Genomic DNA, 14,836 nt, shown 5'->3' on the forward strand with positions numbered 1-14,836 from the left:
TCAACTTAGTGAGAACAATATGATCAGCTTAGAGATAGCATTATTAATGTGCTATATCAACTTATGGACGATATGTTAGCTTAGCGAGAGCAGTACACTATTTACCAGCTTAGCAAGAGCTATATTATCTATTTATTAGCTTAAAGCGAGCAGTCTTAATATGGTTGGACTTATAGATAATATTAAATGGGCCGACCAAGAGATGGTCGTGATGACATGTAATTGACTAGGTCGATTGATCAATTATTCGATTTGATTTGATTAGGCGGTACGTCTGTCAGTATTTATGAATTGAACTAATTTGCAGGGAGAGACTGAGACCAAGGTAAGTCCTCTAACTTGTGTTGTGCTTAGGTAGCCTTTAGGGTGTATTGACTTCCTAATCGAGTCTTAGGGGGTAGAACTTACTGAGATGTAGTCTCACCCCATTGTGGGACAATATTTCAGGTCCCTAGATGACAGAACCTCCACCTCCTCCCGTGCATTTTGGTATACTTGAAAAAACTACTGAGATAGATTATCATATTCTGATATACCCCCACCTCGAGGGACTCGAGTATGTGCTGATAAAGTCCACAGTCTAGGTTGATGTGGGTGAACCCGAAAAGGTGCCCCATAAGTACCAGTCATGGTATCGTCACTACCACAACGGACGAAGGGAGGGTCCTGTACCGGAGTCTAATATACCTCTGTACATTTTGGAAGTAGTGTTCGGGAAGGGTATAACAGACCCCAAGGATGGATCAATGGTGGATGCTAAGGATCTCAAGCTCGAAGGCGATTCTGACTCCCTAGTGTACTCGACAGATGGCTCCAATGAGGACGAGGATGTGGAACAAGAAGAGTTTAGTGATGATGAGTAGTCATGAGTGTTAGACCCCCACCCCCTGTTTGAGAACCTGCCGTGGTGTATATGTTTTTATATACCTAGACCAACTTGTATAATATATGACATGGTTTGCTATGTATATATGTATATGAGCGTGGTTGGTGTGGTTTGAAATTTTATGGCCCTACTTTCCTATCCCATTGTTTTATTGTCTAGGGATTATTTATATGCTTCCGCATGTGTATATTAAAATCGAATGGGTCGGCAATGCATCATGGGACATCGTTATAATATCGACCAAGTAGGGATGGGCATGTGCTTGAAGGATTGGGACGTGACAATTATGCTCTGGGATCCAGTCCGGCGTGGCCCCATTGTGCGTAAGATATTGGTCCATTCCGTTTCGAAACTTGAGGCATGGGTCCCTAACGATCTGACAAGTGGCTCGTTTTGGTTTGGGGATCGACACGGTCGGCGGGGAGCTGGGAGCAGCAGAGCTAGAATGCTGTTGCGGTGCAAAGTGTCAGCAGTTGTCCCACGCGCGTGCGACACTGTGTCTCCAAGATTTGAGCCGGATCGGCACAGGCCAAATCCCATTCCAGGGGTTGTGTTATAGGCAGTGTGCAAAATGAATAATGCAGAAAATTAAATTAATATCATGACACATCTCCTGAATTTTCCTAGATGTTGCCGATCTATTTTTATAGAATTGAATCAATTTGCATCGATACTAAAAGATTTCCATTCACGAGGCAAAGAATTGAGAGAAACCAATCTAGTAAGAAACGAAGTGGATACCCTAGAAAGAGTACTCTCTTGAATATGTTTGAAGTGTTGTTTTCATAAATGTCATGGCGTGGGTGAGGATCTTCTTTTCACCATGAGGATCTTGTACTCCTTTGAACTTTGCTTTTATTGTTGTGCTCTTAGGTGGTCGGCTAATGGGGGTTCGAGCGGTAGCTTTTCAGCCGAAGCACTTAATGTATGTCAAGTGATGTTGGTCTTGTTCATTAAAAAAGCCAGTGCTTGCTTAGAGAGAACGTTTCTCAGTAGAAACACAACCAATGGTAAAGGTGGACATCGAAAATTACTGAAGATACTTATCAGATGTAACATAGATATCATCACTGAAAATGTATTGTACATAAGGTATGGTATCATATCATATAAGAATATGGAACATTTTATTGCTCAAGCAACTGGATACGCTTGACTTTGTCAATTGTTAAGCATTGTCTAATGAGTGGGTCTCTCGCATACATTGGCTAAGGGACAACATGACTCTTCAACGGGATCGAAATGGATACAGAACCAGTGTCAAATAAAATACCCAATTTGCCTCTCACCATATATCTCGAAATGCTACTAGAGCTTCTCTTCTGTTTGGTTGAGATGGCTATGATCACCCCAGGACTTTATGACCCAGTCGTCCCTGCTAAATAAGTGCAAAATGCTGATCGAACCATTTTGCACCTTCGGTGCAGGACCTTCATTCGGGCGAGCCTGCCGGTAGATAGACCTGTGCACGGTTCCATGAGTGACGACCACTACTCGCCCCCCTGCATGGTGAAGGGTACATTCATTTCCGATTGCTGATGTTTCCAAGCTAATTAAGACTCTTTCTAGGAATAAATGCCAAGGGATTAGAATGAAGTGTCTGTCGATAGTCCCTTGTCTAGTCTACAAATTTTAAAACCATTGAAGCAACAATTTTTGCTCCAAGCCATCCAAGATTCTCTCTCTCTCTCTCTCATGCGCGCGCGCCCCCGCATGCGTCATGCATCCGGGTATAACCTTGAAAGTTGAATGTACTCGCACATTCATATTATATTGAGTAACTATAGACAGACATTAACATAGGCATCTTCAGACAATTATAGACGCGCAGATATTTACCCTTTGGGTGCTTAAATTTGATGGCTAAGTGTGTAGTTTTGGCAAATAAGCAAGGTAGACACATTGATCATATGCATACATGACTTCACAAAATATTGTCAGGCCATAGCCTGTAGGGGAAGATCTAGAAATTGGAGGTCACGAGAGCTGTCATTAGCGTAAAATCTATCGGACTACTTCAACTCTTTAAAAAATTTTAAGTTGTTTGATTGATGCGTAGTGTAATGGATAAATAGTCTAACAATTAGTAAAGCTACCACAAGTCTATCCTAGGTAAAACATGTCTTTATAAAGTTTGTGCAAAGTCGTTTATGTCGTGCAATTCTGTTGTTAAATTTCAATTGCGGGTAAGCTCAAAATAGTTTGTGAATGAGTTTTGTGGTCTTCCACTCTACAAAGATACCGGCTTTAACCTTATTGTGCAAAGCGAAATTCGAAAATGGCTAGACATGGATTAATGGCAATATTTCATGATAATGCTGGTTTACCTTTGTGCTTTAAGCCAATGTTTTGCAAGCAACTAGTGCATCGCCGGTAAACCTGATCCTTACTTTCACCTCCCTGCGTATAAAACCAATCAACGCTAAGCCCTGATCAAACAATTCTCCTTTGAAGAACCAAGTTGAAGTCCACGCTCTCCAAGAATCTAACATCCTTTTCTAACACACAAATATGTTCTTTAGAAATGGGAGAAACATGTGAGTTTGACTTGACTTAATGAGCTCAATAGGGATCGACTAAAATTCTCGCGCATTTTGACCGGCATAGTGAAAGGAGCAAAAATGGATGGAACACTAGCTACCATTTTCTCAACCGGATGAAAGTCACAAATTGATACTAAAATGTTATCCTTGCGTGTCACTTGCAAAGAATATCTAGGCACCGAAAAATAACCAGTTCGACTCGCTTCTGCACTAGCGTGACAGCATATCCTGGAACTTCTTGAACTTGTAAAAGACTCACATGGGAAGTTAGTTACGTATTAAAGTTTAGGGAGGCCTAAATAAGAATCGATGAGCAATTAGCCGTTTGATTTTTGGTGGAGCTCATACCGGGATTTCTTGATCCCACCTTCTGGACCGGTAGGCCTCATAAATCTGGGGATAAAGGCTAGCTGCCTCTATTTCACTAAGGCCTTGAAGCTTTCCTGGATTTTGTTCCCGTAGATCTGGATCTTTGATAACCTGATCTTGATTCAAGAAAAGATTCAGTAAATTTTGTACAGGTGTTCAGCCACTTCTATCTTTTCCAAGGATTAAACGGCAGCTCTTTCCAAAGCATTCTAAAGCAAATGACTTTATTAAGTAGCGTGTCGCCTAATCCTAGGACTTGGAGTAGTCGATTCTCTTTCTCGATGATTTAGGTGATGACAAAACTGCATGCTTGGTTACTCACATGTTTATTTGAGTGAATGCGAGGAAATATATGTATGCCTTAAGTGCTCCAGGTGCAGGTTATGGAACCGTAAGATATTTACAGCACAACACCGAAGGATACGGACACTAGACACAGTTATTCACTCATTATGGAAAGCCTGGCTATACGAATTCATTGGAAAGAAGACTTCGCATTAGGAAAGTTTTTAAACAAGATTACACAGTTTTATCCAGCTCAAATGAAGAAAGAATATTTCTTATCAAGAGAACGACAAATTGATCGTAACAAGTAAGGAAAGATTTTTGAAGCTGCATAAATTGTGACTCGGTATGGTTTTATGAGTTCAAATTGTTGAATAGCATTCATGGATATCTGTCTATGCAATGGGTAATTGTCATCCAGCATAATGCTAGATGATGATATGGTGATAGTTCATACCTCCCTCACACCACAAGTGGCTGCAATCACTTCTGTTGTCTCGATAGCTCGTTTTAGATCGGACGAGTAAATAGTAGAGATTTCACGTTCTTTGGATAGTCTATCAGCTACCTTTTTGGTTTCAAGATAGAAATATAGTAAGAAGCAAGTTAGACCTATTAGATTATTCCAACTCGAGAGGGGTAGAGAGCATGAGATAAGTCCACTTACTGCGCGTGTTTGCTGCCTTCCAACTTCATTTAATTTCACATCCAAATGACCCTGGCTCAAAAGGGAAATGATTAAGTACTCTTGTTGGATGTTAGCCTACTCCAAATGAGCCATTAGATCACGTGGATTTTAACATCATGTGAGACCTAAGTGATCTAATAGCTCATGTGGATTGAGTAATAGTAAGTCGGGAATAATCAATAGAAGCTTGCTAAAAGAGAGCCTAATTGCTTGGATCGAGGTCCATGGATTAAGTACAATTATGGTTGTTAAATCTTGTGGACCCATGTGTAACCCACAAGATCAAGGGTTGTGATTATCTTTACTAGTAAGTATTGAGTCCAAACAAGTAATTGCCACGCTTGATGTAATCATAGTTGTACCATACCTTGGTCATAAAAAAATATGGGCATAAACAAGTTCAAATTAGAACAAGGCAAGGTAGGAGATAAATCGGACTCAAATTTAAACTCTCAAAGTGAGTTAAATATGATATCAAACTGAAATAATAATCCAATGGACTCCTAGGATTAGTCAACACCCAAATTGTTTTGATAGGTTGAACTTATAGATGGGCCATCTTGGACACCGGAGAATTCCGTGTGTATCCATAGCATGACCGGGTTGGCCCAAAGGAATAGCATTTGAGCCTTTTTCGAGGCCCACACAATTATTAGACTGCATTTTTTTCTTTTTTCTCCTAATACAGATTAGGGTCTGTTTGGTAACTTGCTAAATAGTGAAAATTTATGTTTTTTTTTGTTCTTGGGAGTAGATTTGCAATAGAAATCCATTTGATAAATTTTTTGTTATTGGGAATAGATTTGGAGTGGAATCGAGAAATAAAAAAAAAAAAATTTGATTCTTTGTTTCTGAGAGTAACTCAGAATCAAGCCAATTTATTTTTTTCTATTTTATCCTTTCTTCTTCCCTCTCTCTTCTTCTTCAAGCGTCGTTGCTGCTGTCGCCCTTGACTGCCACTGTCCACCGTTGCCGCCCACAGCCGATAGTCGCTGGTGATTGTTCCAACGAGCTCGCTGGAGGCTCACCCAGCCACTAGTGAGGCTCGCCCAACCCATGCGAGGCTTGGCCAAGCCATGCCCAACTACCGACAAGGCTTAGCCGATGAGGCACGGCCTCGCTGAGGGTCGGTGATGCTCCGGTGAGGTCGCCGACCCTCGTTTGGCTGGTCACCAGTTATTCCAAGGCTGGCGACCGGCAACCTTGAAGAAGAAGAAGAAGAAGAAGAAGAAAAGAAAGAAAGGAAAAAAAAAAAAAGAAAAAGGAAAAAAAGAAAAAAAAGTAAAATGATTTATATGAGAAATTTTGAGAACAATATTAAACGCAATTCTATTCCAAGAATAAAATTTTGGACAGTTAACCAACGGCTTAAAATGTTTAGAAATTGTTCTCATAAACAAAATAAAAAAGAATATTTTTTTGTCAGAAATTGTTCTCGGGAACAGAATGATTACTAAACACACCCTTAAAGGCTTGAACATTGAGTCTGTCAATGGTCCATACCTGAATTCTATAATCAACATTCCAGTCTGTTTGTCCATGACGTACGACGACGATCTCAGCATGGTCTACACTAGGGTGAACTGATCGAGCATCTCTATTATCATTCAATTCAACAGCATCTCTAACAAAATCACAATTTCAAATATGAGAGTATCATCATTCAATTCAACAACATCCCTAGCAAAATCTCAATTTAAAATATGAGAGAGAGAGAGAGAGAGAGAGAGAGAGAGAGAGAGAGAGAGAGAGAGAGAGAGAGAGAGAGTACCTAGACCCTAGCTCCACCGATTTCGCTATGCGTACTGCGTCCTCCATTGCTATTGAACTTCAGATTCGAGAGAAAAAAAGAGAGAAAAAAAGAACGAACTTGCTTTCGGGAAGGTTTCTAATTGGACTTCGGTGCAGGTTAAATTGGGTGTAGGTGAAGTCGAAGAATAATGATGTTCGAGCTTTTGTTTCGAAGGCGTTATTCTTCCTCTTGGTCTTCCCAGACTTCCCAGTGTAGACGGCAAATAAATGACCGATAATGGAGACAGCACAAGCCAATCAGACCAAATGAAATTAGAAAGGAAGAGCGCAAGCCAATCATCGTCTACGTGATCTCTCTCTTACGATCGAGGGGTCCCTGTCTTCCTTGGTGCCAAGCCAATCAGACCAAATGAAGTCTCTTTCAGTGTTTGGTACGTCCTTTAATTCAGTCTTTACAATTCAGTCCTTCAATTGCCCCACTTTCTTGAGAGTCAAAAGACAGCTTCGCGTAGCGTCACACCACGGGACCCGGCAAGGGCAAAAGAACGAATTAAGAAAGAAGAGCGGAGGGCGAAAGCCACCCTGTACTCTCTGTAGCTGTAAACTCTACTGTTACTTTAGTCTTCACTCCTCCCCACACGCATCGCCATTCGCTCTCGCTCAGTCCACTACACGCACTCGCAGCAAATACGCCCCAACACACACACTCTCTTTCTCTCTCGCCAGTCTGTTTCCTGCAACCGAGAGAGAGAGAGAGAGAGAGAGAGAGCTGGGTGGTGTTATGAACTCAATATGACAGCGAGTGGCTGGGTCCGCTGATTTGACTGTGCGCATCACGTCCTCCATCGCCATTAAACTTAAATTTAGGAGGGAGAAAAAGCACTTTCCAGGAAGGTTTCTAAGTTGACCTCTTTTCTGGGCTTTGTTTCGGAGGTGTTGGTCTTCGTGTCGGTCTTCCTCGTGTAAACGGTAAAAAATGTCCGACCGATCTTTCAAAAGAAAGTCTATAGTTGAACGATAATGGAGAAAGCACAAGTCATATTTTTCTTCATGATTTGAAGGTTCCTCGTCTTCCCAGGTGCCAAGCCAATCGCTCGAAATGATTCTGGCAAAACATTTCGGATTATTATTATGTTAAAGTAAAAGGACTTTGAGCTTTTTTTAATCGTTCGATATGTTGTTGTTTTTGTTTTTTTAATTGTTCCATATGGTCTTCGTCTTCCCCCGTCACTATCCATGGCCCCTCTTTTTCTTGTGGCTGAAGACCACAACCACCACTAGACTACACCCTGGAATTTCTGACTTGAGAAACGACTCCTCGCCCTCCCTCGGATTGAATGTTGAGACAGTCAAGATATCTTAGAGATTGTGATGGCCTCAAATTTGCGATCATGTTACAAGGAGAGAGAGAGAGAGAGAGTGCAACCCCTGGAAGGGGGTTCATTGCGAGGCTTGCATATGCTGCAATGGTCGTGTCTCCTGTCAATGATCTCGGTAATGCTCGACAACGAGGTCATGGATGGTGATGATGGATGAGGAAAAATGAAGAAGAAGAAGAAAGGGCTAAAAAAGAAAAAAAAAATAACAAGAAAATTTTATCTGTCTGGGACAGATGGACATGAGGTGCTGCATCATGTGATTTTCCGTTCTGGTGACTACTTATCCAGGTTGAATAATATAGAGTTTTAGTGAATAGAAATGTTACATCGTACTCATTTCTAAAAGGTCCAAGGTCTAAATTAAGACATAAAGTTAAGGAACAAACATTGAACAGTAAAAAGCAGCTCGAGGACCTCTTGAATCATTATCCCTAATGTGAAAAGCACATTTTCTCGAACCTAATGAATGGTAATGTCCTGTAATTATATGAAAATTTGCGTCAGTAACTAAACACGTTGCTCATGTAAAGCAATGTCCTACTAGTGGGACCCTCGTACACTTCGGCTGACGGAGCATTCGACCCTTGTACACTTAGGCAGAATTGGTCATTCTGCCGCCAAGCCAATTCCTCTGCAATCTTGGGAAAGAACTTTGCAAGGAGTTTCAACAGATCCTTGCAAACGAAGAAGTTCTTTGGCCGGTGAAATCCAGAACAGACTGAATCTCTGCTGGGGTGCACAACACCTCCTACTATCACACCCTTAATTATGGTTAGGCGGAAAGAGAAACAAATCACTTCCATCAATGATCAAAATAATGACTATCTCTACTCCCGCCAGGACATCGAAACTCACATAAATGATCATTTCTCTTATTTATCGCTGCGAAAACAACCTTCAACGATCTCCTCCCTTTTCCAGATACCCAGTCGGATAGATTAATCTCTCCCGAATCAGCAAGGCTCCTAGCTTAGCCCACCCTTGCTTCTAAAACTAAAAATGTTGTTTGTGGTCTTAAAGCTTTCGAACCTCCTGGACAAGATGAATTTAAATCCATCTTCTATCATAGTCTACGTTGCAGGAAATTTGAAAACTTCTTAGCCTAGCCAATGTAGTAAGACTGGTCACAGACAACACTTTAATTCAAAAGCACAGCCAATCTAACAACACCGTCATTCACGAGAATAACAATGCCTTTCTTTTTTTTTTTCTTTTAAACACAAAAGGCAATGTTGTGACATTCTAATTTTCCAATTCCGTTTTCAATTGAATAAGTCGGCCATTTCATCTTTGCGCCGATAGCTCTCTTCTCTGAGTTGGCCACTCACGAGATAACTAACCTATTAGGTAAAGCCGTTAAGGAATCTAACGCAATAGACTCGAGAATTCGACCAGGAATCGATTGCTCGGCCGTGCTAATCTACAAGGGTCATTACGGCACAGATCGATTTGAGACCGGAGATAGATCGATTCAACAGAACCATGTGATTAAGTGTGGGTGATTCCACCTAATTGCAAAATTCTTGTCAATCGGCACTAGGCCAATTTCTCTATCATTTTGGTACTCTGTGTCCGTATTTGAAATCTCGAGATTTCCACGACAACTGAGAATTGCCAATGTGTCGAAGATGCACTTTGTGGCTTGAAATTAATCAACCGCAGGTCAATTGCATAGAAAATTCCTAAAAGCTATCCAGTAGGTTAGGACGCGCTTAAATCGCGCTAGATTGAAAATAACCATGAAATTGAACCCGATTACAGAAATTGAAAGTTCAGTCGAGTCACAAATCATTTTAGGAACGTCGACTCATCCTCAAAATATTTTTCTACAAACTGAGATTTTTGGCGGAAAAGCAAAGTAAGGCCGTTTTTGTTCAGGAAAGTTAGAGGGCCGGTTTTGATCGCATTTTTGGGTTGCAAGTTGGATCATATGACGGGTGAAAATCACAAGAAGGACAAGGAAACCTTGGTGGATTGATTTGAGCTTCAATTGGATTTGTTTGGTTGAGGATTGAATGAAGTTGAGTAAGATTGAAGAGGGAAATGTATCAAATTCGTATGCCATGAGGTGCATGACATTTTGGACCCATTGCCAAGCTTGTTGAGGGAGCTTGAGGAGATAGTGAGGCTGAGGGGTGGGCCGGCCATGGTGGGGGCAAGGAGAGAGAGAAAAGCCAAGTGTTGAATGCTAGAAGGCCACCAAAGGGGACCCCCTCTTCAACTGCCTTCTTCTCCCCTAAAATGTGGCTTTCTCCATTGTTGTTGAAGAGGAAAAGCTCAGCAAAACCAAAGAGAACCGGCCAACCTTCCCTCCTCGTCCTTCGCATGCTCGCACGATCACTAGAGCCCCTTGCCACGCTGTCGCCAGCTAGCCAGCCACCCACGAGCCTCCTGCCGCTGCTTCGCCTCCCCAGCTTGTTGTTCACCCCTGCTCGACAATCTAGCAGCTCCCCTGGGTGTTGTCAAAGTCGCTTGAGCCGTCACCACCGTCATCCAACTCTCGGAGCAACCTGCTAAGCTCGCTAGTCACCGTTCGCCTATTGCATGCCTAGCCGTGAGCTGAGCCAGCAAACCGCATCCTGCTTGTTGTTCCTCACTGGCTTGTTGTTCCTGGTCCACCTCAGGCCACCGTCAACCACCTCAGACCACGGTTCAATCGCCCCAAGCCATCATAGCTCCACCATAACCGCCTAGACCAGCTGCTGCAGCTGCTACTTCTCCTTCGCCGTTTCTAGCAACCGGTGCACCTTTGACTAGCAAGGACAAAACCGTGAACCAGCAAAGCCTTGGCGCTTCGAGGCCCGTTTTAGGTGTCTTCCCGGCCTCCGTTGGTGTCGCCGCTTCAAGGTTTATCGACCGCCTTGGCATCATGGTTGCCATGGACTCACCGGCTCGCAAAACTAGTGAGTTTATCCTTTAAACCTTGCTTAGTAAGTTAATTATGTTTAAAGGGTGTTTAGATTAGTCTAAGTAGGTTTAGATGGTTAGATTAGATTATTTTAATGTTAATTAGATTCGATGCTTGATTAGTTTAGTGGTTGATTATTTAAGGCTAATTGCATGTTTAGATTAGTGTAATCTTGTTCAAGCCTTAATTAATTATTTTTAATTAATTAATTATTTTGAAATTATAAATATTATTTTAATAAATTATATTAATATAATATAATATTTAATTATTTAAAATTTTGGAATTAAAATTAATTATTTAATATTTTTGGAAATTATGTCGGGGTGGCTGGTTGTTAGGGCGCATGACAACATTTTTGTTCCAGAAATAGTTTAAACAGAAATGAATTTTTCTATTTCTATTTCGAACGAGTTTCGAGGAAAAAATCTGTTTGATAACGATACAAAATTTTTGTTTGAAATAGAAATTCGTTTGATAAGCGAATAAAATTTCTATTTCTTAAAACAATTTTTTCTTTTTTTGGAGCAAATAAAATGTACATTCTTACAAATTTCATATGCTTATGAAATCATTGACCCAAATACGAAGTATTTACTTTTTTGTTTTTAAAGTAAAGTCTCCATTTTTGCAAAAAAAAAAAAAAAAAAATACAAAGTAAGAGATGTTATATCAAATTTTCTAAATTTTCACAAAAAATTCTTTAGCATCCACGTAGATAGATAATTACGGTCAAACAATATATACTTATCAATAGTCTCCATACAATAGAAAAAAAGAGATCAATATGCATTACTCTTGAGCATGATAGAAGGTTCCCAAAATTATAGTAGAATGAAGGCGAGCAACCATATTCTAATCCCCTTCATGCTAGTGTGTCACGTTGATCGCCGTCACGGTTTACGATATCGAGCAATTGTTTTAGAAAGAAACACTAACAAGTGTATTGGGTAATTGTATTGGGTAATTTGTGGCAAATTTTACAAAATCGGCGAATTTTATGAAGTGTAACAAAGACCATTACAAATAAGGGAAATCATCAAGTAAAACATCACATTACAAGAATTGAGATAGGAATCATCAAATACATTATTACAATACAAAAGCAAAGATTGTAAATCCCCAAATACAAAATAATAGAAATACATTACAAAAATTAAATACACAATTTCATGGAATCTCCGGCATATTATGATCCCTTGCCATCTTATTGGCAATATTATTTCTAAGCATATTCATCTCAATTTCCTCCTCGGTCGATGTATCACCTACAACCTCATCTTGTACAGGTTCACATGAGTACTCTGGATCTCCATATAAGGAAAAGTTTCTATCCCTCCTGTCTTGATCACGGATGTAGTTATGGATAGCACAACATGCAATTACAACATGTGCTTGCTTTCGAATTGCAAATGCAGGCATGTGTTTCAAAATAAAGAAACGATTCTTTAATGCCGCAAATGATCTCTCAATGACATTCCTTAGTGAAGAATGCCTATAGTTGAACAACTCTCTTGCTGTTCTTGGTCGTCTTTCTCTACCCCTATAATCATTTAGATGATACCGTTCGCGTCTAAAAGGAGTTAAGAATCCCGGAATTGATGCATAACCAGAATCTACAACATAGTATTTGCCTATAACAAAATATTCATATATTAGTAGTGATTTGTAAATACAATACAATCTTAAAGAAAATTGATAATTTTAGAACAAGTAAAAATACCTAGTGGAGGTCGAGGAAATTCCAAGCGAGGAGTCTCGAGTCTTTGCCGATAACACCCGGCAATCGTTGGCAGATCCTTCCCAACCAGCATACACAAAAGTGAATTTCATATCAAACGAACATACACACATCACATTTTGAGTGGTACCTCCTTTTCTACCTCTAAATGGGATTTGCTTCGACAAAGGTATAGAAGCATGAACATGAGTACCATCAATAGCGCCCACACAATCTGTCGTTTTATCAAAGACTAGTGTTATATAATATTAGCAACAAAATGAAACCGATATTGTAAATGAATGTATGAAAATCTTACCTTGAAATAAAGTTTATGGTTGGGATCCATAAGAATCTCATTTGGGACCACATCAAAGGAAGGCGGTACGATAATCTCTTTTGCAAGTTTGAGAACTGCTAGCAACACTATAGTGAAGTATTTGCTAATACTTTGTCCCGAACGTTGGAATCTCTCGCATAAAGTTCTATTCGAGTTCTTGTGACAAATCATAAATAAGAATATCCCAATTTGTTCATCTACCTTTATATATCGACTATCTTTCAGCCAACCTCTTGCCTTCATCAAACCACAAAGATTGAGAAAAACGTGTCTCTCCATTTTAAAATATTCATATATTCTATCTGAATGTCCTTGAAGAATCTCCATCATCCATTCGGGTCCTGACAATATGCTATCCCTAATAGGTTCTCTCGAATGCAAAGACATATCCGCCGCAACCATGCTCAACCATGCTGTCATAATATCGATATCAAAATCATTAAAGATTACTTCAACCGATTCACCTGTTGCTACTTGATCACTACACATGCTACTTTCACCCCCCTCCATATTACCTATGCCTTCACATGCAAAAAAAAAAAAAAAAAAAGGGATAAACACAATATGTAAGTAAGGAATCTAATAATAATCAACAATAGTCACAAAGTTTTCATAACTGCATCATAAAAAGACCAAAGTATCTCAAATACATAAGTCATAGAGTGAAATAAAACAAAATATATAAATCCATAGCATACTACTCAAGATCTGTTTAAAGAGATTCAAGATATCCACGTCTCCTTTCGGGTAGCATTGTGATAAAAGCCTCTCTCCAACCGGCATGAAGACATGATTGGTTCACAGCTTTGTTGTAAATATTCTGCTCCAAATCAGGCATACTATTTAAGATGGCAACCACGGCTCTTTGTGGAGTAGGGGTCTGATTGATGGGGCATCCGAGGTCACGAGCCATTTGTTGATTGAGCCGTCCTGATTTTAATCATTTCTTGAATGGCTTTGCAGGTGTCACTAACATCATATCTGGTACTCTTCCTCCTCCTCTTAGAATTTGGAGTCCTATCATGCTTGTGTTTCTTAAGATTTGAGGTAGTAGTCGTATCAGGTATGAAGGCCTCATCATCAATACGCTGTTCATCAAATTCCTCTGGATCACCTACTGCATAACCACTACCACCATCACCATTGTCACCACCATTGTCATCTCTCTCAGAGGACATTACCACTTCTTCAGCATATCCTACCACTTCTTCTATATTTCCTGATGCATAGTTCCCAGTAGCATATGTATCACCAAACACGATACATAAATCGGGATACCGAGGAAACCCTTCATTTCTGAATTTAGCCCATTCGTTATTATTCTGTAATTTATACAATAATGACAAATGTCAGTAATATAATCAAAGCTTGCAATACAATATGAACAAAATGACATTGGTAAATTGATACCTTGATGTGAGACTCCCACACACTTTGATCATCCACAACAACCTTATTGTTTATATTATCCCATCCAAATCCAGATTGTGACAAAAGTTTCTTGAAACTACTATAATGTTTCTTCAGTTTGTTGACCCTGTTCTTCAACTGAATTACACTAAAGTTGAGTCCCATCCGGCTATTGAATTCGGCATGTATGTTATTCCATCCTGTTTTGTTGAAGGTAGAAGTGGTGCGATTTCCCTTTGTTACCTCTGTTACCAACAAGCTTACAAGCTCATTGGTCAAAGGCTCAGTCCACTTTGCCATACAAACCTCTTTGTGGGAAGCCATTTAACCTTAACTACTTGAGCATCAAATGAGCCATATCAATTGGTGTACCAGTTCAAGCACGTAGACTTTGATATCGATATCACATCAAGCAAAAAGAGAATAATCCTCATATAAAATTTTACAAGTAACCATATATTATAAGCAAAAAAACCATTCCCACTCTCTTGACTTGACATCAAAATCACAGATGAAAATCTGATCTATTGTATGAGCAATTCTTTTAATAATATGG

The 14,836-nt window shown here is 39.9% G+C and overlaps 2 protein-coding genes across 3 annotated transcripts; both read right to left on the reverse strand.

Annotated features, from left to right (window-relative positions):
- Nucleotides 1–1,989: 1,989 nt before the first annotated feature.
- Nucleotides 1,990–6,805, reverse strand: LOC120285952 (phosphoglycerate mutase-like protein 4). Of its 2 annotated transcripts, XM_039301533.1 has the most exons (7): nucleotides 6,543–6,805; nucleotides 6,275–6,395; nucleotides 4,751–4,801; nucleotides 4,541–4,651; nucleotides 3,778–3,909; nucleotides 3,214–3,286; nucleotides 1,990–2,388 (listed from the first exon to the last, which is right to left on the reverse strand). In XM_039301533.1, the coding sequence occupies exons 1-7, from the start codon at nucleotides 6,587–6,589 to the stop codon at nucleotides 2,195–2,197; spliced, it is 729 nt and encodes a 242-aa protein (XP_039157467.1). In that variant the 5' UTR covers nucleotides 6,590–6,805; the 3' UTR covers nucleotides 1,990–2,194. The 2 variants fall into 2 exon arrangements, with proteins under 2 accessions (XP_039157467.1, XP_039157468.1); XM_039301534.1 differs by lacking the exon at nucleotides 3,778–3,909.
- A 6,967-nt stretch (nucleotides 6,806–13,772) lies between these two features.
- LOC104418588 lies at nucleotides 13,773–14,604 on the reverse strand. Its single transcript, XM_018862716.2, has 2 exons — nucleotides 14,281–14,604; nucleotides 13,773–14,192 (listed from the first exon to the last, which is right to left on the reverse strand). The coding sequence occupies exons 1-2, from the start codon at nucleotides 14,602–14,604 to the stop codon at nucleotides 13,773–13,775; spliced, it is 744 nt and encodes a 247-aa protein (XP_018718261.2).
- Between the last annotated feature and the right edge of the window lie 232 nt (nucleotides 14,605–14,836).

This window comes from Eucalyptus grandis, chromosome 9, assembly GCF_016545825.1.
Source record: "Eucalyptus grandis isolate ANBG69807.140 chromosome 9, ASM1654582v1, whole genome shotgun sequence".
Taxonomy (NCBI): Eukaryota; Viridiplantae; Streptophyta; class Magnoliopsida; order Myrtales; family Myrtaceae; genus Eucalyptus; species Eucalyptus grandis.

Coding starts and splice junctions, on each gene's coding strand:
- LOC104418588 (XM_018862716.2), bottom strand. CDS start 14,604: ATGGCTTCCCACAAAGAGGTTTGTATGGCAAAGTGGACTGAGCCTTTG. Junction 14,193..14,280: donor TGTGGGAGTCTCACATCAAG/GTATCAATTTAC, acceptor TATAAATTACAG/AATAATAACGAATGGGCTAA.
- LOC120285952 (XM_039301533.1), bottom strand. CDS start 6,589: ATGGAGGACGCAGTACGCATAGCGAAATCGGTGGAGCTAGGGTCTAG. Junction 3,910..4,540: donor CCACTTGTGGTGTGAGGGAG/GTATGAACTATC, acceptor AATCAAGATCAG/GTTATCAAAGATCCAGATCT. Junction 3,287..3,777: donor GGTGGGATCAAGAAATCCCG/GTATGAGCTCCA, acceptor TTTTATACGCAG/GGAGGTGAAAGTAAGGATCA.